Here is a 22,557-nt window from a genome sequence, read left to right on the forward strand (position 1 = left end):
TATTTTCCACGCCTGCACTCGCCAACTTAATGTTGCCGATCACAAACGAGGAAAAATCTCGCCGGGAGTTTGGTTTTCCTCACTTGCGCTCGCCAACTTGGCGTTGATGAACGCGAGCGAGGAAAAAAACACTGCGTAACGCGGAGTGCAGGAAACTCTGCAAACTCCACGAGCGGAACGGAGTTCACCGCCCAGGCTTAATTTTCACATCCCCATCCTGCCGACCCAACAGCATTACTTGCGTTTTCAGTTTACCGTGCTCCCCTTTGGCCTTACCAGCACCCCTTGGGTATTCACGAAAGTGATGGCGGTGGTCTCAGCTCATCTGTGCAGATCAGTGGTTTCAGTCTTCCCCTATCTTGACGGTTGTTAAAGGTAGGCTCACCCTAGGAAGTCTCCTCCCACCTTCAGACAATTGCCGACCTCCGACATTCGCTGGGGTTCTCCATCAATGTGCCAAAGTCACACCTGATTCCCTCCCAGAAGCTCCTTCTTATAAGAACAGTTCTGGACACAAAGCAGTTTCGGGTCTATCCTTCCGAAGAGCGAGTCCGGGATATTCAGGCTATTATTCCGATCTTTCAGCCACTATCCCGGGTTTTAGTCAGAATGACCCTGAGGCTGCTGGGCCTCATGGCCTCCTGCTTCCTGCTGGTCGATCATGTCAGGTGGCATATGTGGGCTCTGTACTGGGACCTGAAGTTCCAGTGGGCACAGCATCAGGGGAATCTGTCTGATTTTGTCCAGATCTCGGAGGGCACTGCACAACAATTGCAGTGGTGGCTCACGAACCAGGATTGAGTCAAAGGCGAATCCCTCTCTCTTCCCCAACCAGAACACACAGTGGAGATGGACGCATCCCTTCTGGAATGGGACGGCCACATGGTGGAAGCAGCGATCAGAGGCCTCTGGTCTCCAGCGGAGAATAGGCTTCAAATCAACCTTCTGGAGCTCCGGGTGATACGCCTTGCACTCAAGGCATTTCTTCCCTCTGTCCGGGGAAGAGTTGTGCAGTTGTACACGGACAACACAACCGACATGTGGCACTGCAACAAACAGGATGGGGTGGGGTCGTGGACCCCATGTCAGGAACCCTTCGCCTCTGGACATGGCTGGAAAATCAGGGCATATCCCTGGTTGTTCAACACCTGGCAGGTTCTCTGAACGCCAGGGCCGACGAACTCAGCCGCAGGTGCATGATGGATCATGAATGGCGTCTTAACTCGGAGGTGTTGCAAGGTCTCTTTTGACAGTGGGGAGAGCCTTAGTTAGATCTATTCACCACCGAAGGGAACACGCAATGTCAGCAATTCTGTGCGCTGAAATTTCCAAGGCGGCACTCACTAGGCGACGCTTTTCGTCACAAGTGGAGTTGCGTAGTGTTGTACGCCTTTCTGCCTATACCACTTCTGCACAGAGTGCTGAAGAAGATCAAGTGCGACTGGACTCAAGTCATCCTTGTGGCTCTGGATTGGGTACGAAGAGTCTGGTATCCTGAGCTGCTCAACATGGCCATCGATCCTCAGACCTGTCTGCCTCTTTGGGAGGATCTTCCGGCACAGCAACAGGGGACTGTCGCTGACCCGAACCTGTCCAGCCTCCACCTCCTTGTGTAGAGATTGAATAGTGGCAGTTGACGTTGTTTGACTTGCCTCCCGAAGTCTGCGATGTAATCTTGGCAGCCAGGTGTCCCTCCACTAAGACATGATGCCTGTTGGTGGAACAATTTTGTGGTATGGTGCACAGCAAAGTATGTGGCTCCCCTCTCCGCCCCTCTTTCTGATGTGTTCCTGTTCCTCCTTTCTTTGGCCCAGCAGGGCTTTGCTATGGGAACTATCAAGGGCTATCTCTCTACCATCTCCGCCTTCCTTCGGCTTCCAGATCAGCCTTCTCTTTTCAAGTTCCCAGTTGTCAATCGTTTCTTGAAAGGCATAACTCATCTCTTTCCCCCTATTCTTTTCGTTATTCCTCAGTGGGACTTGAATCTAGTTTTAACTTATTTACTGTGCGCTCCCTTTTAGCCGCTTCACAATTGTCCTTTCAGACATCTGATGCTTAAAACTGCATTCTTGGTGGCCATTACATCTGGCAGAAGAGTGAGTGAGCTCCAGGCTCTTTCATCTAAACCTCCTTTCCGTTCTGTCCATCCGGACAAGGTTGTTCTCAGGACTCGTCCATCCTTCCTGCCCAAGGTTGTCACTGCCTTTCACATCGGGCAGACCATCACTTTGCCCACCTTCTTTCCGCCTCCGCATCCTTCGAAAGAGGAAGTGAGGCTCCACCGTCTGACTCTGGACCCAAAATGTGCGCTTTCCTTTTATCTGGATCGCACCAAACAGTTCCAGGTGGATGACCAGCTCTTTGTTGGATACGTGGGTGCCAAGAAAGGTCAGGCCGCACACAAGCGGACTATCTCCCGATGGGTTGTTTTGTGTATAAAAGCATGCTATTCTCTAGCGAACAAGGAGCCTCCAGTGGGGCTGCGCGCCCATTCCACCAGGGCGACGGCAGCGACCACTGCTCTGGGATGAGGCGTTCCTCTGAACAACATCTGTCAGGCAGCTACGTGGGCTTCGTTGCACACCTTTACGAAACATTACTGCCTGGAAAGCCAAGTCCGGAGAGACAGATTCTTTGGCCATTCTGTTCTCCAGGACTTTCTGGTGTGATCTCGATGCGCAGACCCACCTCCGGGGTAGGTATTGCTGGGGTATCTAGTCTAAGGTAAGGAATCTATAACTTACGTTTTTCTTTCAGATCAACAAGTTACTTACCTTCAGTAACTATATATCTGTAAGAAACATTAGTTAGTTATAGATTCCTTACCGCCCCACCCATCCTCCCCCTTCTGCAAACTGATTTCTAGGGTTAAGGATATCCTTTCAGGGCCCTAGTTTTGTGCACCAGTGGTCAGTGTCTTGCATGGCTCTGTGTTTCTGGTGCGGAACGTCATCTACAGAACTGACGTCAGCACATGAGGGCGGCGTCTACCACAACATCATCCCAGCGACACGACGCCAACGACGAACGCGGAGCTGACCAATGCCACCTTCCGACGCGCAGAGTTACTGCAGATGAAAAAACGTTCTGGATCCAGTCTGACACCTGGGATAATTCTAAGGTAAGGAATCTATAACTAACTAATGTTTATTACAGATATATCGTTACAGAAGGTAAGTAACTTGTGATTCTGGCACTGTCCCTCTAAGAACACAACAGCTTTGCTGAGAAGTAATAGGACTCCCTCATTGCTCGTATAGCAGCCCACACAGAGTTGGTACCATCACTGCATGTTAGAGCAGCTCTGCTGCGAAGGGGTGGTACTGTGAAAGACTATGAAGCAGTTATACTAGGGCTGTACAACATTTCAATTGTGCGAATTGAATTTTCAAAGTTGCTGATGTTCGCGCAACATGAAATTCACAAAATGTCTCGGCATTTAACTTTAGGCAATTTCGTAGAAATGTGCCTGAACTAATTGCTCACATAAAAAGGGTTCACACAATATTAGTAGGAGATTGGTTTGCACAAAAAATGTTGCACTGAGAGATTTTCTGTGCAAACCAGTCTCCTACTGGTATACTAACTTACTTTTTCATATGAGATACACGTTTGGTTAAAAAAAGTGACACAAGATTATTGCAAACCACATTTCACTTGAAAAGCTAAATATTTATGACATTTTATTTGAAACACAGTTTCACACATCCCCCATAGCCCATGCGATTATTGATAAAAGTGCCTTTTACTTGTATACTTTACGGCTTCTAATACGTTTTCATAATATAGCTTTGAGTTAAGCAGCCGTATTGCGATGGGTCATTATTAATGTAGGAGTGAAATCATAGGAGTGCATTTCACCGTGGCTGCTTATAAATGGTGGGTCACCTTGACCATGTAAATGTAAATGTGGCGTATTTGTATAGCGCGAACAGTGACCCGGAGGCATCCCGGCGCTTGTACTCCTACCACAAGGGAACCCCTCCTGGCTTTTCCTTGTGGGGTGTCCACTCCTGGGCATCCCATGGTGAAACCAGGCATCCCTTGTGTATCGGGGGACTTTGTGGAGACTAAGCAAGCTATTGCCCAGAGTTGCAGCGTGGGACCCATGCTTAGAATCGGCACTGAGGCGAGAATATCCGGTCAGAGGAATTTAAGCCCGACACCCGCCGAGGCAGGAATCGAACCCTGGTCCCTGGCCAGCGTTCTGCATCAAGGTCTGCCGCTCTAAGCATTGAGCCACACTCCTCCACTTGTAGCCCTGCCCATTGTTTCACCTTGGTTTAGTGTGCTTCTTTCCATGTCTAACACTGTTCTTCTATGACACTGTAGTCCAACATATCCTAAAATGATATTTCCAATTTCTGTGGATAGTGGATTTAAAATATTTGAGCACCTTAAATAGCCTAAAACTGGTCCTCTTTAGACGTCATCTCAATTGTAACACTAGTAGCAACTGCTACATTCCCATTTTGTGGTACCCCCTCTTTGACAGATTGGGAACTCCACAACTGGCTGAAATAAGATTGTAGTCCATTTGTAAATGATATACAAAGGGCGGAGTGTAGCTGCTAGGGGCATGGCCTAGCAGCAACACTCCACCAGCCTCTCCTACAGAGGTGGCGGAAAATATTGGTGTAATGTTTGACACTCAGCTCTCCTTCAAAGCCCAGATTGTGGCGGTGGTGAAATCCTGGATCTGGATTTTAAGAATGCTCAATAAATTCCTGAACTTTCTTCCACTTGATTCCCAGATAAGAGTGGTGAGAGCGCTGATTCTCTCTAGGCTGGATTACATCAATGTATTGTACTTGGGAATTCCGCACTATCTATTACAACATCTCCAGGTGATAAAAAATACTGTACAAATTGTCTAAACATTCTTCGGTGTCCCATTTTTCAGAGCTGCTGCACTGGCTGCCAGTCCGTAAGAGAATCATGCTTAAGGCTTTAACAATAGCTCATCAAGCTTTACACAACTCAAGGCCCCAATCCTTGAACAAGAGGATTCTCGAGTACAGTCCAGGTAGGGCGTTGCGTTCAAGTAATGCACGCCTGATACCTGTCCCCCGCTTTCGAAGAAAGTTACAGGCGTGGGCAGGGGGGGGGGGGGGGCTCTTTTGTGGTTCTGGCTGTGAAGATCTGGAATCAGATGCTGCTCCTAGTCAGATCCATTAGGGATGAGGTGATTTTTAAGAAATCTCTCAAAACCTATCTATTTCAACTTTAATTCCAAAGTCCTTCTCTGATCTCAACATTAGCTCTCTCATGCCCAGCACCAGGACACTCTTAGAGTACTGTGCACTATATAAAAAGCAACTGTTCATTCATAAATATATACAGGCTTGTATGACCATGTGTGTCCCTTACTGAACCGATTCCATGAAACTGGTAGGGATGAAAGGGGTCACAACTAGCCAGTCAACCAGTGCACACAGCTACTGCCGCAGTCACTTGCCAGACATCTAAACACAGTGGAAGCTGTCAGTTATTTGCACTGCTATATATACGTGCCAATATTTTAAGCACCCCGGATACGGTTTTGCTGTTGGTTAGTTTTGAAGTGAATGCCGCAGCATAACGATAATTGACATGGCTTTAAAAGGACAGTTAAAAAATTATTCACTTTTATTTTGCTGAAGCCACTGTTCTCGCAGCCTGATGCAGCAGGTGTTTATGCTTTGGAAATCAGGCTTATGGGAGTTTAAACGTGTCTGTAGTTAGATTTTAGACATCTGGGCTTCTTGAAGATCGAAGCATCAAATTTGAGATTCTTTGATCTTGAAGTTTAAGGAGCTGTTGTCCATCATATTTAGGGTTGTCGGAGCTGAAACTGTAGATGTACATGTGCTGAAACTCTGGGCATCCTGGAGCTTAGGTCTAAAATAAATTCCCTTTGGGAACCCACAATAGCATACCAAACTATTCATTCACCACGTTCAACCATAAATCTCCTAGAGAGTATAATAGTAGCCAAAAAGCCCAATATAGGAATGTTTATTTGTTAAATCAATACAGTTATTAAAAACTGGTTATTTTTCTCCATATGATGCCCTAAGTGTAATGGGTGCCTACAGACAAATGTCCCTGGGCTGGTTATGCTATACTCATAGTGCACCTCATTGATGAGAACCAATAAGGCAGTCTGTGGCTGCAAGTGTTCCATTCAGAGTGAAATTGGTATTGCTTTAATTTTTCAGTGAGGTGCATTAAGTGTGACAGTGTCATGACTCAATGTCATAGCAAAAACCACTCCACTAGATTCCTGGAAAACCAGTGTATTGTTCCGATTCATAAAAAGGGCCCTGAGGATAACCCCCAGAATTATAGGCTGATTTCATTATTAGACGCCACAGCAAAACTCATGGGGCGTTTACTATTAAATAGGTTGGAGGAGTGGGCAGCCAAAAAGAATATTCCCATGCAAACACAGTATGGATTTCAGTCCAGTAGAGGCACCATAGAACAGTGCCTCAATCTATCATGAATTACTGGAAAATATACTAGAGCAAAGTTCAGCCAGATTTTTGGGCATTTAGGGATTTAAGCCAGGTGTTTGATTGTGTTATTTATTCAAAGCTTCAGGAATTAATGGAGGTGTTACGGGTGGACTCAACAATAATCTGCTTAAGCCGACAAATGTGCTCCACAGCCACTGCTCGTGTTAGATATGGGAAAGAGGGAGAGTTGACATGCACATTTAAGATAGAAAGAGGAGTTACGCAGGGCTGTGTCCTTGCCCCTTTCTTATTTTCTGTATACACCAATGGAGTTGAAGCAGCTCTTCTAGGAGTAACCCCAGGCGTTCCTAAATTTGGCCCCACTCCCATACCTATTTTAGCATACGCCGATGATGCTGTTTTAATCGCAAGAACAGGGCTGGCCTTTCAACGGTTAATAACAGCCTATGTCATATTCATGTCTTCTCTGGGCTTGAAGGTAAACTAATCAAAGTCCTTTGTCCTTGCTACAGGGACTCCATCCGCAAAAAGGTCCCTGAATTTTATAATAGGCCCACAGAAACTGGAGATTAAAAACAGTCATGGGTACCTATGGTGAACAGAAGGGTGATGGTAATGGAGCGAGGTATGGCAGCAATCTGAACCTTTGCAAAAAGATTAGGGTCTAAACCATTATTCATTCAAACTACAATGACCTGGTCCACTTAGGCAGTGTTTTTTATTTCTTTGACAAATGTACAACACGTTGCAATTATTTACAACTATCTCCCCTATCTTAGAGGTTCATGGGGTAGAGAGTACACCGTTACCATGCCACATTTAAAAAGCCTCCATCCCTTGCCGGACAGTCATGATTAATGGACAGCACACAACAATGTGTCTTGTGAAAAAATGTGAGAAAGCGGGATGACCCCTCACGGGCGAACCACCAACGGGGAACCTGGTAGGTACTCACCAGTGTTGCCCTGTTCTCATCATCGGCAATCATCAAGCTTTTAAAGGAATGTGTCCAAACAAAACATAGATGTGCATGTGCAAATAAAGTGCAGTGGAAAAAATAGTGTGAAACACACACACAAAACAGACAGTGTAATACAAAAAGATAGGAAACTGCACGTATATGAGACCTTTATTCTATTCCTTTGTGCAGCCTATCTGGTTAAAAAGCTGGGAGTGGCTAATACTTGTATAACCACACACCACACGCAAACATGTTTCATTGCCTTCTATACTATCGGCAATTTCTTCAGGGCAATAATTGTTTAGCCACTGCATCAATGCTGGACACACCATTCTTCACGACCCCACAAGGCCAAGGTGACTCCTACCGGCCGTGAGGTACAAAATTAAAAACGAAGAAAACAACCCCTCCTGTGAGTTGTCTCAAATCTCCTGTTGTTTCCTAACGATATTGGGAGACCACACCAGCGTTTACTCAGCCTGTGAAACCATTATTGACAATAAGGAAATTACACCAAGCGAAGATAGTAACAGCAGCAACTTTCGGTGCTGGGGTATGGGGAACGGCTACGGCAACCCAACTCCAATCCTTGGAGGACAGATTTTATAAGACGCTGTATGCCATCCTATTTCATATTCAAATTACAGTTACCATCATGAACTAGAAAACCTGTACCTGATGGACAACATTAAGTTTGTCTCGGTACTCCTCTGGCACTCGATCTGGTGCAGGGACATAGTGAACCTGACTAAAGTCATAATTAAAAATTGTATAAACCTAGACAATACTTGTAAAATTTCCTGCCCTTTATGTGTTAGATCATTACTGATGACACTAGGATTGGAAAAGCGTTTTGTTAACCCGAACTTGTGCAATACAATAACAAAGGGAAAATTGAGGTCTATACTCTTAGAAAAATTGATTTATGAGCGCCAAAGTGTAAATTATTCTAAGGTCACAGTCCTGGAATGTCATCTGGGGGTTTCTCATATTTAGACCATATAAGAAACTCGCAGCTCAGATTTTTCTTGCTTAGATTCCGATTGAACCTAATCCCTCTCATGCTAGGTTTTCCTACGAAGAGATTTGGTACCTTGCCCCTGTGACTGTGGCTCAGAGCAGTCGGACTTTCAAATACTCTTTTTTGTAGGTTTTATAAAAATGAACGTACCAGATTTTCATGCCCAATTTTAAAGAAAATGAATTTTAACCAATGTTGTCCGGCATTATGCTTTTTAAAGAAACTCTATGATCCATTTGTATGCTTTTCAGTAGCTACTTTTTATTGGCATGCCTAAGGAGAAGGAAAACTGTTTTGCACATGCCTTATGAATATTGATGAATTGGCTACCTTGTTTTATTAATCCAATTGTAATACGGATATCTATAATTAGTTTTTATGAAATGAAATTTCAGACTTAGTTGTCTTTTTAACATGTTTGGCATTAAGAATTAAATTAGGAATTATGTCCAAACTGATTCGATTATAAATGTTTTTATTGATTTGTACTTTTATGATCTGCATTTTTAAATGGATCGAATAAAGTTTCTTTGAATCTGAGTATGATGTCATGGCTAAGAGTTCTAATCGATTTGTTGACATATTTAGAACTAGAGTGGTGAGGTATGCACTGCTGAGTCCCATTTTAAGGTCGAACCAGGGCAGTGCATGCGCTGCGAGGCATGCTGTATTGAGGTATACTATAGAAGCTTCGCCCATCTTTTCAATGAGCTCCTATTACTGTCCTTGCAAAATCTTTGCTTTACATTTGTGAATAGGCTTAGTAGTCCCTTCTTGGTTCCGCCTTGTCTGCATTTGTATCCTCCCATAACGACTGGACTTTTTACTTGTGTTGTTACACATTCTGCTTTATAAGTTGGTGAGCACTCAAGTTGGATGGCAGAGTCAGGGCTGGTGGCAGCGCTGGCCCTATGTGCAATCAAGGTAGAATGAATGATCCATGCAGCACCGTTGGTCAGGTCTTTTCTGTGCCATTTAGGCATCTTTTGCACTAATTCTTCTTCTTCTGCATTGCAGTCTATAACACAAATGAAGAAGACACCACCCAAGGAAGATCTAGGTAGAGTTGCTCATATTTGGTTGGACAAATTAAAACCATTCAAATAAAAATGCAAAAATAGCTCCCTAACAGATCGCTGTTCATACAGGGAAAATGAGGGAAGTCATGATATTCATGAAATAAACAAATTAATGAACTATACTTGCAAAGTGGCAACAGTGACCCCACAGAGGTAATCAATCGCTAACCAAGAGTACGGCCTTTTATCGACCCTTGTAGATCCTCCTACTGAGTATTCTTACTGACAGTACCACTTTCCCAGGGTACAGAGGCTCTAACAAGATTTAAATAAGTTTAAAAAGCTGATCCATTGGGTAACTGCTGAAAATGTGAATCATATCCTGTTTCCTGATTTCTTTGTGTTAAGGTTTCTATACTCTGCTTGCTTTATGAATAACCCTTTTGATCACATAAAATAAAACTGATACATGATCTAATTCTCCCTAAAAGGTACATGGCAAAGCTGTGGTGAATGAACCAGTTCAGGTGGAGGTAACCTTGACCAATCCTCTTCCAGTGTCGGTGGCAGATGGACTGCTTCTGGTGGAAGGAAGCGGCCTGGTTAACGGACAACTGAAGAAACCGTGAGTAAAACTTATTTTTCTGCTATGGGACCTTAGATAGGGTTGCTTGGGTGCGGACTATTGTTTTTATGAAAAAGGGAGATTATTAATAAAATATATTGTACAGTGTACTCTTTAGCTGTGCTTATGCTAAGTAGTCATACAGCCAAAGTCAGAATGAAATTATTATCAATAATCAATGATTGTATTTTAGTACTGATGGTAGCAGACAGATAAACAGAATTACAGTTTGCTTGTCATAAGGTCTTTTCAAGTGAGTCAAGGCGAACCCCTAGTTTTAAGAATTGAGCTGTTTGGACTCTAATGAGCTACTTACATATTTGCCAACCCTACTGATTTAGATGGTAGTCTGCTACTTTTTAAGCAGTCCTTTCACTTAGGGCAGAGACTATGAAAAGCCCTAACAGCCAATCAGCTGCATTCATAGTTAATAGGAGGCCTGGGTATCTGCCATCTTTCATTGTTGGTGACCGAGTATGTGGGTCAGGCCTCAGATTGAATTGTGTGTGAGGCGAGAGGAAGTCTAATGCCAGGGGACTACTGAACAAGAAGTCTGTTGCTGCGACAACAGGGGATGCCCAAAACAAAGGCTTGATACTCTGCGCATGTGGCAACTTCCTGGAACTGCATGAATGCGGCTTGTCTCTGACCAAAGACTAGTTCCCCAGGCAGAGGGACTCTTTTGAGAGCCACGGGCAACTCCAGACTTCCCTGGACTAGTGGCACTGCAGGTAAAAACAATATACCAGAACCAAGAAATTGCTGGCGTTCGGGCTCTCTGAGGAATTGCTCAAAAGTAGAGGGTCCAGTGCATTGTGGGAAATGTCGTTCTTTCCTCCAGGAAGTTACAGGCGGCTACCATTTTCCTCCGGGCGTAGAAATACCTTTCTTCTGAGCTTACCGCTGCAAAGCCTTGCTGGTGGGCAATCCGGCACCCACCACCTTTACTTGATGCTGCAACACCTTCATTTGACATCAGCAGTGGCTTTGTTGTTAACTTTTTGCACCCGTTTCCTCAACCGCACAGTGCAAGCAGTAAAACCAGCTCCCCCTGACCCTATGACCTTCATCCTCTCATTACCACTCCAGAGACTTGCTGAGTTATTTCTGTGTATAATTCTATATGGGGATACCAGAAGGGGCTGGAATTTCATTCACATAAAAGTTGACTACCTTGTTTACAAGGGGTAGGGTAGGGGGTTGTTAGGGTTTGGGAATGTCTCTTTCTTTCAAAAGAACATTTTCACCTCAAATTTCCTGCAAAGGTCTCTGTGAGATATCCTCTTTCAAAGGCATCCGTCCCTAACAGCCTACATCATCCTACCGGGAACCTGTAGTTAAGTGGAGTATTATGTGGTGTTGGGGTTAGTCCTTACCATGTAATTGTATCACAATACCCCAAAGATAAACCTTTGGATTCACACTCATAATTCCTTAGCTTAGTCCTGATAGATTGGCAAAGAGCAGTCAGGCTTTACTACAGAAACATATGTTAAGTATTTTTCAGAGTACCAACGTGAACAATAATTAATTGACACAACTTGAGAGAAATCCAACACCAATTTTTAAAAATAGAGTGTATGTGTTCTTAATTTAGACACCAAAATAAACAGAATAGCTTACATATAACCAAAGTTATAGATTTCAGAAGTAATAGAATATCAATGCATAATACAACAGTGAAAAGTTAACATTGTGGTCAATAGGGAAAACCACTAGTGAAAATTGGTGACTTGCAGGTCAAGTTGCTTTATACCCTTGCAGGGCAAAGGTGATGCAGGCCCCAGGACTAAGCCACGACAGTCCGTTCAATTTTACCTGGTCTGTGGCGCCCAAGTGCAGGGTTGTCCTGGCTGTCCGTGGTACGTGGAGCCATGGAAGAGCTACTTTTACCGCTGAAATGGTGCTGTGATGGGAAAAGATGAAAAAAGGACAACGGAGTAGTTGCTAACATCGGTCGCAGGTCAGATCGAGTTCCATCTTACTGCAGGGTCGAATGAAGGGGTCAATTCCTAGGCTGGTGACCAACAAGCCTTGTCAACGGTAAGTAGTGCAAAAAGTAACTTCGATATAGGGTGGTCTGGGGGGACGCATTAGCTGCTTGTACCTTTGTGGGAGGCAGGACTACAGTTCTCACAATGTACTAGACCATCTGGATTTGGGCGATCCCTCCGAGGGACCCCTGGCCAACAAATGTTTGGATCCTTAGCATTATTTTACCTTCTGTTTCCATGGGACTAGTACTACTAGTCCAAGGGAATATGTGGGTGCTTCAGGCTTCCAAATGAGTCCCTCTGCAAAGGAGTCCGGAGTTTCAGCTAAGGACAAGACAAGTATGCCTGTTTTGCTTTAGTGCTGTGGGCAAATTCCTGTTGTTGCCGACACAGGTCTCTTCTGCGTCCTTCCTTGATGTAAGTCGTTCAGATATGAGGCTCTGACGTCGGGGAGACCGCTTAAATCCTGGATTTAGGGGAGTTGAGGCATGGGAGCTAGTAGCCGAAGAGGCAGACCCAGCCCAGAAATCTGGATTCAACAGATATTTATCGTTGCCCATCCCCAAGTTAAGTGTTCTGATTTGTGTTGATCCTATTCATATCTTTTTCTCCATCATACTTCTGAATTACAAAAAAGTGCTTTCCTAACTGCTGATATATTTTGAAATATTTGTGCTTTTCATTTACAAGCTATTTAAATGTTGGGTTAGATAAAAAAAACTGACATTCATCTGACATTCGTTTTACACTTCCTGTTTACAAGCATGACTGTAAGGTAGTCCACATTACATAATTCTCTAACTTAGCTATAAGAGAAAGAAAAAACAATTTCGAGGATAAAACAAGCAGCAATTTGTAAGAAATAAATAAGATGACATTTGCCCTCTGTCTTTGAACACACAGCAAATATGACAAGATAAAAATAAGATTAAAATGCATCTTCCTTGCTCATTCTCTTTTCGAAGGAACAGAACATCCATTATTTTCCAGCCGGAACTCTCTTAATGGGCCAGTAGGCCCTAAAAATAGCTTGCATTGATAAAATATAACTCGCCTTAGCGAGTGAGCAAGTAGATTTTTGGAGGCCTTCTAACATCTGGATGCCAAGGCAATGGAAACAAACAAAGACATGCAACTTATCGCTTCACAAACACTTTAAAAAAAACTAGAATGACTTTGAAGCAGGTATTTAAGTTTGTTCAACCTCCTATGTAAAACAGGTGCATGCACTGTAAGATTGCAACATTTATCTTTGTGTGTGAGTAATTACACTAATAAAGAATTAAATGGCACCTATTAATCTATTTTTTATTTAGTTCTTTTCTAGCGTTACTTGTCACTGTGTGGGGTGTCAGAGTGCTTTTGAAACAGTTACTAGGCAATTCCAAGAATTGAACGAGGGTGGCTCACTCACGTAATGTGCAATGCTTCATCATTTGCCACCTCGTCCCACCCTAGTAAGATGGTACTACCAGAGCGGACTCAACCTCAGGCTGGGGATGACCTGGGGAAGTTCTTAGATATTTATATTTTCTGGATAATGCTATGATCTGGTTTGATGGTTAAAAAAACCTTGGGATAGACCACAAATGTGTTCTTTATTAGGTGTTATTCCAGGCTTACTAAAAATGTACCAACAGGTAAGTACAGGAAGCATGTATGGGTGTAATGACCTATATGCATCACTTTATGGAGATACATATTTCTTGCTTAATATTACTCAGAGATACAATAAATAATAGAAGTATGAAAATCAGTGTACTGGAAATGTTACTTAAGACTATAAGAAGTAAAAGGGGTTGGAATCTCATATTGTCCAGATATCTGTACATTATGTTAAGAGTGAACGACAGGATAACCACAAAGTCAGGATATAATAGTAGTGCAGTGCTTGGGTTGTCTGTACCAATAGGACTTGTATTCCCAGAGGAGTCCTTCTTTGCATTCTTAGAAAAGCAACAGATAGAGAGATAAAAAGAACAATAAGGATCTAAACCCATCACATAGTTTGCTTGCAACTCCATGATACTGGTAAATAGATCACTAAAGGGATTTGCAACTTCTGACTCAAAGTAACAAAATGATCGTGCGGGCACATGCATCATTGTCATTTGCATTCGCAAACGGTGCGAGTCGCAAATTTCGGCCGTTTGCGAATGCAATTGACAAAATTGGGATGCATCATGTTTTTCGCAATTTTAGAAATCGCAATCATGTTGCGATTTCCAAAATTGCGATTGCATTTAAGAAATCGCAATTTGCGGTTTGTTAAATGCAATGCAAGAACATTTTCAATTTGAAAATTCGCAAATAGGGAGAGGTAAATTACCATAAAGTTGACCTTCATGGTAATTTGCGAAAACTTGCCCTTGGGGCATGTGTGTGTGTGAAAAATGCACTTAAAGTTATATTTCAGGGGTGCAGGGGGGTGTCCTTTGGACCCCCCCCTGCACCCTTGAAATTGCATTCTCAATTTGCGATTCGCAAATTGCTAATCGCAAATTGAGAATGACTTCCCATTCATTCCTATGGGCCTCTAGGCCCATAGGAATCAATGGGAAGGGATTCCTTAATTGCGATTCGCAAATTGTGAATCGCAATTAAGGAATTTTAAGAAATCGCAAAAAAAATTGTGATTTCTTGGTGCATAACCGTTTGCGATTTCTTAATTGCGATTCCTTAATTTTTGCAATTAAGATATCGCAAACGGCAACAATGATGCATGTGGCCGTTAGTGTCAAAAGCAATAGCCCATTTACCTATCTACAAAAATACAAATCTGTGATCTGCATGTAGCACGGTGTTTGCTGCAGCAAGCACATTCATTCTCTATGCTACTTTGAGTCAAAACTGTGATTTGACAAAACCCAGAACTCTCCTAGAACTGCATTAACTATCAGAGTTATCTTACTGCTATTATAATCCCCTACAAATTGCTGGGCACACAAAGATCTCTACAGCAGCTGTCTTAACCCTGTAAGATATTTTTAATGCTGCCTGTTTGTGACCAATTAGTTAAAGTAAGATAGATTTGCAGTCACATTTGTCCTTGTTGCCAACTTCTTTGCAGCAACTGTTTTTTAAAATAAGTTTATATGTTGATTTCCAGATTCAGCTTTTCAAGCTCTGCCCCTCGTGACCCCACCACTATCCTCTTCCACGACTTGACCAACATTTTATGGCTCCCCAGAGCAATTGTTTTCCAATTCTTGCACTGGTGGTGACTAAAGCACTGCAGAGATCAGAGGTATCTGAGGCCCTCTCTTCGAAAATAAATACTTTCTACCAACTCTAAATGAAGAGTTCAATACCTCTTTAACTCCATCACTGTACTAATTGCAATAAAGGTGGAGAGATTTCATTTCCTTAGATGTAGCTTTATGTTCCTTTTTTTCTGGGACCCACTAACAAAGATGCTATTGAAGTATTAAGCTAATGGTGTTGCCCTATTTAAGGGCCAGGAAGGAAGTACTTCCAGAAGCTTTTCAAAATAATTTACGCATTTGCATCAATCATAAGGTGAGAGTGACATTAGTAATTCAAATTATTCAAAAACGAGACTTCATTGTTCAATACACAAATCCCACTTCAACATAACATTCAGTGACAGGATTTTCTAGTTGTGGATACTTGTTTCCTATAATCCTGATCAGATACATGCTTTGGCATCACTTAGTGCCACTTTAAAACAAATAATTGAAGATGATTTTAGATGCTGGTACTATATCCCTTTGTCAGTCTTAGGTTAGATGGACCTTTACAAATGGCCAATTTCCCACAAGTCTATTCTTGTTTCAGACTGGTTTTTCCATCTGAACCGGAATTCTAAGATGGACACCACAGGTTTTTCTCTGCACAATTCCTGCCAAAATGCATGGAAAATCAATAACATTCAAAGATCAGACCAGCTGATCACTGAAACACACACACAGTATTATCTTTGTATCGTCTACTCTGAGATGTGGAACACAGACTAGTGTGGTAGTTCCACAGCCTATAACTACTGAATTTGGGGCATCAGTATTTTTAAGGTTTGATCTTGCCAAACAAAAATATGAGCCCAAGAAATTCTAACCCTGTCTCTCTGTCACATGGTGCTTGAACACTGTTTTCATTTATTATATTTTATTGTTGTACTCTGTACATTTTTTTCATAACAAATGTTATTGTGTATGTATGACAGCCTCGCCCGGTGGGCTACATATATAACTTATCACATGTTTTATTAACAAAATAACAAATAACATCATAACTTAATGCATGATTCATTATATTCTGGGAAACATTCCTATATGTTCAACTATTGTATCGGTCATACTGTGGATGTCTCGGATAGTAGTTCTTGTTCTCCGTCATTTACCATCTTGCTTCGTTTGCACTGACTTCAACTGTCTTTTTTATTTCCTCTTCTCTCAGATGTAAAATTAATATCCAATGGTGGCTTAAATTACAGTGTTTCCTGTACCCTCTTTTTTTATAGGGTGCCGGCCCTGAAGCCCAGGGAGACCACCAGTATCGTGTTTGAGATCACCCCTTCTCGAAAAGGCAATCGAAAACTGCTATTAGTTTTCACTTCAAAAAGGTTTTCAGACATTAAGGGGTTCCAGGATGTTAAGGTGATAAATGCATAATAATTTACCTTTGCCAGGTGTCCCAATATGTGTAATGTAAGCATGTAGCTTATGCTCCCCCTGCAGCCTGAGTCTATTACATTTTATGTATTTTGCAGGTTTTTTTGTGCATGCAGTGAGAACAGATTTTTGTTTACTTCATAATATGACATGGCTAAGGACTAATTCTTTCAGGGAAGAGAATGTGTTGATAATAACTAATGTTTCATGTTTATAATGTTGCTGTATTCTATTCGTGATTCCATTGTGAGGTGTGCTATTTCAGATTTCCCGTTAAAAGTGTGGAAGACCATTCACTGGGCTTATATAAGAGCCTGGTGCATATGCACTTGTTGGTCGATTCCTTTTCTTGTTTTCAACTGTTTTAAATGCTTGTTTACCTGCAGAGTTTGTATGATTGTATATGTTTTTAGTATCTACTAAGTTTTTTTTCTTTGTATGAGGTATAGCTAGTTAAGCAATAACAACAATCAATTGCTTGTCATCCTAAAAAGAAAGTGTATTAAGATGTCTCTTATTTTTACATTAAGCAGCCTAATTCACCTTAGAAATCAAAGAGAAGAGAAAGAAACGTATAGCCCAACTTCCTGAAAATATGATTTGGTTTTAAGACCACGACATACAAACATTACAATTTGTATATTGCATTATAATCCTCAATTGCTAAGAATAATTATGATATGGTTATGTTAAAAAAAATGTAAGCATTAAAAGGCATCCCTTTAGGAGGCAGTACCAAATAGAAAACATTTACTGTGCCAAACTACTGTGGTCAACTAAAAGCTGCAAAAACAATTGAGTCCTTGAGTCAGATTCAAAAGAGCACTTTTAAAACAAGCATTCACAATGCCAACACCTCTGGCGGGTATTGTATTGATATCACATGAACCTAAAATAAAGGCATGCCTGTAATTCACCCAGCAGGCATAGGGTGGTGCCACTATTCCATCCAGGTAAAAATGTGAAGTTGAAAATGATTGTAAGAATGACTCCCCTAGGCCAGGTGTTTATCTCATTAGTGCTTATTGCTAACAAAGTTGGATATCCACTATGGTATTTTTATCCTACCATTGAAATTGATTACTTCTTTGCATGAAATCCACAAAAGTGCTTCTGGAAATCTGAAACAGTCATAGATTTTAAGGAGTACTCCTGGTCCTCTGATTTTAGTCAGGTGAATTTCCCCCCAAAAGGCCGATAATCGGCCTGCATATGGTGTTACTGTGCCTTGTACATTTACTCATGCTTCCTTGGTTGAAATGGTCATTCAATTTGTTGTAACTAACTTCTCTCCCTTGACAAACCAACTTTCTCCAGCCTTCTGTAGCATAACATGTAGTTTCTTGATGACTAAGGGTGTGAATTGTCTAGAAAAGTATGCAAAAAATATAAAGCATAGGTTTTAATAATATAACAGACTGAGGGCCAGATTATCAAGAAAGGGCAAGACATTATCGCCGCTTTTATCGGCAGGAAACTGCCGCTAAAGTGGCGATAATGGGCTTGATAATATGCCCTTGTTAATTTCCGATAGAAGCCCAGGGTATGGTGTTAACCTGGGCCTTTATGGGAATTCACAAGGGCATATTATCAAGCCCATTATCGCGGCTTTAGCTGCAGTTTCCTGCAAATAAAAGCGGCGATAATTTATTGCCCTTTCTTGATGATATGGCCCTGAGTTATTTGCCTCACTCAAGTACCATTAATTAATCAATACACCTTTGCCTGACCTTTGTTAGGCCTGCCTTTTCCAAGCTCCATTCAAGTAATCTCGGAAAACACCTGTTACAATGTAAGGCAATGGCACATATCTTTAATCTTCTTTACTGAAAACAGTATAAAACCTTAAAGGTTTTTCTAAATGAAGCCTATGAATCTTTGTAGTAAATGATGTGTTAACTAACAATTATATATAATTTATTTATGTTGCATTCTTGCGTAGCAATAATTACACTTTTACAAGAAATACCTGCAGCAGGAACCTACGCTTTCCGGATCACTGGTGAGATTTGCATCAGGATCTGATGCTACTACAAAGAATATAATGCAAACAAATATAGGTGCGCCCATTCAGCTGTGGATTTTTACTGTAAAATAAATGTTTATTTAGCAGTGCTTGATTTTTAGACTATTCTTACAGTCCTTTAGACAATCAGTAGCAAATAAACAAATGTGTTCTGTGGACAAAAGTGGTATTTCATCATTTGTGGCAAAGTGCCGGTGCACTTTTTGTGAAGAGAATACATGTTTAGCAAATATTGAAATAGTTTGTCAGTCAAATCCTACTGCTTTCAGAGTGTGGCGCACGACAGCTTGAACTCTGTAAATCCGAAGGGTTTACGTCCCCCTATCATTCTAAACTAGAGCCATTTTCTCTAGTTTCATATGTGTGCCTAGTGTTTTGTTCCAACTGTACATTACATTCTTAATGATAATCATAATATTGATGTGATTGTATCTTTCATAAATATCAACATGTTTTATTATTTTAACCCGTTCCCAGCGTCGAACGTTCAGCGCCCAGTGCTGAACGTTCGGAGAACGAATGCTGGCCCGTCGGCCAACGGTCGGGCGCAGCACTGGGGAGGTATCGCTCGTGACGACCGTTGGCCGACGGCAGCAATTAAAGGGTTAAACAAACGTTTTACTTTTCAAAAAGTGTTTTTTTGTAATTGCCAGCACGAAGCTCTAACCTTTCTAAGACCAACATCTTTTGTCTGTTTCAAAACACATGATAGAGAGTTTTTAAAGAAAGATATACAAATGTTTTTGATATAGATTACTCCTTGTTTTTAATTGTTTGCACACACTGCATTTGAAGAGTAAAGACAAACACGAGGACTATATATTTATAAACAGTAAAAGCATTTCTGAATGCCTTGTCTTTTTGTAATGTGCTAGCCTGAAATTATCATGAAAATAAATAAAGCAAGTCTTGTCAAACTCCTGGGTCTGGACTATTTTAGGTGAATGTGTCCTTTGCTGTAATGTCTGTACTTTGGAAGGAAGACATTTTTCTGTATGTTGCAATGTTTACAGGCGGCACTGACCTCTTGGCATTAAGAGGCGACATGCTGTCACTCATGCGCGGTATTGCTTTTAATGTAGATACTTTACTTTATTGTGCAGTTCAGAGGCACCAGACACAGAGGATTACGTTAAAAATGCAGGGGCATATTATCAAGGACTGACTGGTGTTAAAATTATCGTCATTTTATCGTCAGGAAAAGGCCGATAAAACTCGATAATGGACTCGATAATACGCCCTTGTTAATTCCCATAGAAGCCCATATTCTGATGTTAACATAAGCTTCTACGGGAATTAACAAGGGCGTTTTGTCAAGCCCATTAACGCCGTTTTATCGGCAGTTTCCTGCAGATAAAATGGCGATAATTTTAACACTGGTCCTTGATAATATGCCCCTCCTTTCTTAGTACCAGAGGTTCTCTGGAGAAACAATTATCTTAACAGAACGGTCCCTATCCTGCTCTCTTTTGAAATACTTCAAGCACTAAGCATATTCACATATGGCACCCCGACACACGCCAGGCAAATATTTAAAACGAGGCAAGTCATTAAAAGTCAAAGAAGCCGGTAAAAAAAGTTGAGACGGAGTGTGAGGTCTCTAAGACCATGAATTTATGATGGGAGATTAAAGGTGGCTGGGTTTACTGATTCTGGCTGATATATCCATGTCAAAATTCGACCATTATGAGTTTTGTCTACAGAATGGGGAATTACCATGCAAAATAAGGAACGTATGTTCCTTTCTTACTTGTTTTCCTGTCACATTCAGTACTTTTTTTGAGCAGCTGGTAAATCTGAATGAGGGCCTCTGGGAGTTGGGGACAGAGGGCATCCTGGTGGAGGGAAGGTCTTTAATTGCCTGGGATGGATCATTGCCTACCCCCATGGTGATGGAAAGGGTCAGGCAGGCCGAGTTGTGCATGTGCTCACGACCCCTGCCTAGACCCCATGCAGTTAAATCAGATGTGGGTCTTCACCCGGTATAATTGGGCCCGAAAACCTATGAAACGCAGATGAGGGAATTATTGGGCCACTTACAATCTGGCAAAGCAGTATCTTCCCAGAATACTGTTCCACCAGACAGAAAAAAATTGACTCAATAATGGAATATTTGTAATTGCAGGTAACATCTTGCAACTCTAAAACAAACTGTGAAGACAGAGGGGCATATTAGCAAGGGCAAATTTGCCGCTTTAGCAGCACTTTTTACCGCTAAAGTGGTGATATTTCTATCGCCCTATCAGCAAGCTGTTGTTACCAGCAGTTAGCGGCAGCTTTCAGGAGATAGCGACCAGTTTGGGGCGCGCTTTGCTTGTCAGCAATATTTATCGCTAATGACATGCAAAGTGGGCGTACCCAAACTGTTAGCGACTGAAAGCCGTCACTAACACAGCTATCGCCTATTAGCAACACAGGCGAAGCGATAACAAAAGTTGCGCTAATCGCGATTATCGCTAGTAATTAACACCTGCTTGAAACCTTACTTACCAGTATTCCCCAATAGGAGGTGGATCATCAGGCTAAGTCCACTATGGCGTTAATGCGTAAATATAGCTGGATTTCCAGCAATATTCAAGCATTTCGCCGCTATCGTGGGATATTTTAGCACAGTGGAGATAAACGTTGCTAACAGCATATTTTCTCCGCTAAAATATCCAGTGATAAAAGTAAACGCGCTAAACGCATTTTACAATAAATATTGCAACTTCTTTCTAATATGCCCCACAGTTTGTGGTATGACTTTCAGTTTGCACTGAAGGTTGAGGAAGTTGTCAGCGTGGTGATTGATAGAATGACAATAGTGTCACCACATTGAGTTTTAACAGAAAAGAAAATTTTATATTGAGCCCATCAAACAAGTACATCGCTTTTGTTATGAAACAGGGTCTGCTGTGTTTTTCACGTCATTATGGACTTGTTGTGTTTGCCACATATTACATCTTCTGCTGTATAATCTGCACATTTTAACAACAAAAAAGTGTTTCTAGCTCAAATGGATTAAAGGTTACTAAAACTGATACTGCATAATGGAAAGCCACTTTCCAATAGTTGGTCTTTTTTCAACTGCTTATTGGTTTATGTGGGTGTTAAATTGGTAATAACAAGGTGGAATCTTTGCTCAGACAGTGTTAACCATGTATAAAAATGCAAAATAATGAATTATTGCTATCACAAAATGTGCCCCATTATGCAGCATAATTTCCCTTTCCATTACGTGCAATTTAGACAACCCTGCCACATAAATTGGTCCTGCCCTGATGCATAATTCATGTGGCCCTGCCCTTAAACATACTAACTCAGAGGAGGTGAGTTGTAGGCGCTATGGTAATGATTTTACATGAGAGATTTAAAGTTCAAATCTTGGGCATGGCTGTCTCAATTTCAGTTTAGAATTTTTGGATATCCTGGGGAGAGCAAAGGTCCAAAATTCCTACTCCTCACTCTTCCGAGTGCTGTGATGCATTTCTGTTGTGTTCCAATGCATATGTGTGAAGATGGGGCTGCAGTGGCTGATGGCTGAAAGCCTCTGAGCACCTGGCTTTCCCAGCTACACCCCCACTCTGAGGCCCTCTTGCAGCATCTTAGAGTTTAAAGGGAGCATGATTTTTATTTTGTATGAGCCTTACTGTAATTTTGACAGTTGTTTGTGTCATCACTTTATTTTGAGAGAAGAATAGGTGTCATAGTCAGTTGGGGGTGTCGAATTTAAAATTTAAAAAGTGGTTGCTTTGTGAAGAATAAAAAATAATTCTAAAATGCATGCACATGTAACAGTGCGTCAGTGATTTGTAGGGATTGGTGTCACTACAACGCGTT

At 41.8% G+C, this 22,557-nt stretch overlaps 1 protein-coding gene across 3 annotated transcripts in view; it reads left to right on the forward strand.

Annotated features, from left to right (window-relative positions):
- LOC147705978 (protein-glutamine gamma-glutamyltransferase 6-like) overlaps window positions 1-17,199 on the forward strand; it is a 322,464-nt gene extending 305,265 nt beyond the window's left edge. For all 3 annotated transcript variants that reach the window (XM_086932438.1, XM_086932437.1, XM_086932439.1), the window contains exons 12-13: window positions 9,954-10,087; window positions 16,562-17,199. In XM_086932438.1, coding sequence (XP_086788564.1) covers window positions 9,954-10,087; window positions 16,562-16,712 — 285 coding nt within the window. In that variant the 3' untranslated portion in view covers window positions 16,713-17,199. The remainder of the gene's footprint in view (window positions 1-9,953; window positions 10,088-16,561) is intronic.
- Window positions 17,200-22,557: the final 5,358 nt, after the last annotated feature.

Source organism: Lissotriton vulgaris, chromosome 7, assembly GCF_964263255.1.
Source record: "Lissotriton vulgaris chromosome 7, aLisVul1.2, whole genome shotgun sequence".
Taxonomy (NCBI): Eukaryota; Metazoa; Chordata; class Amphibia; order Caudata; family Salamandridae; genus Lissotriton; species Lissotriton vulgaris.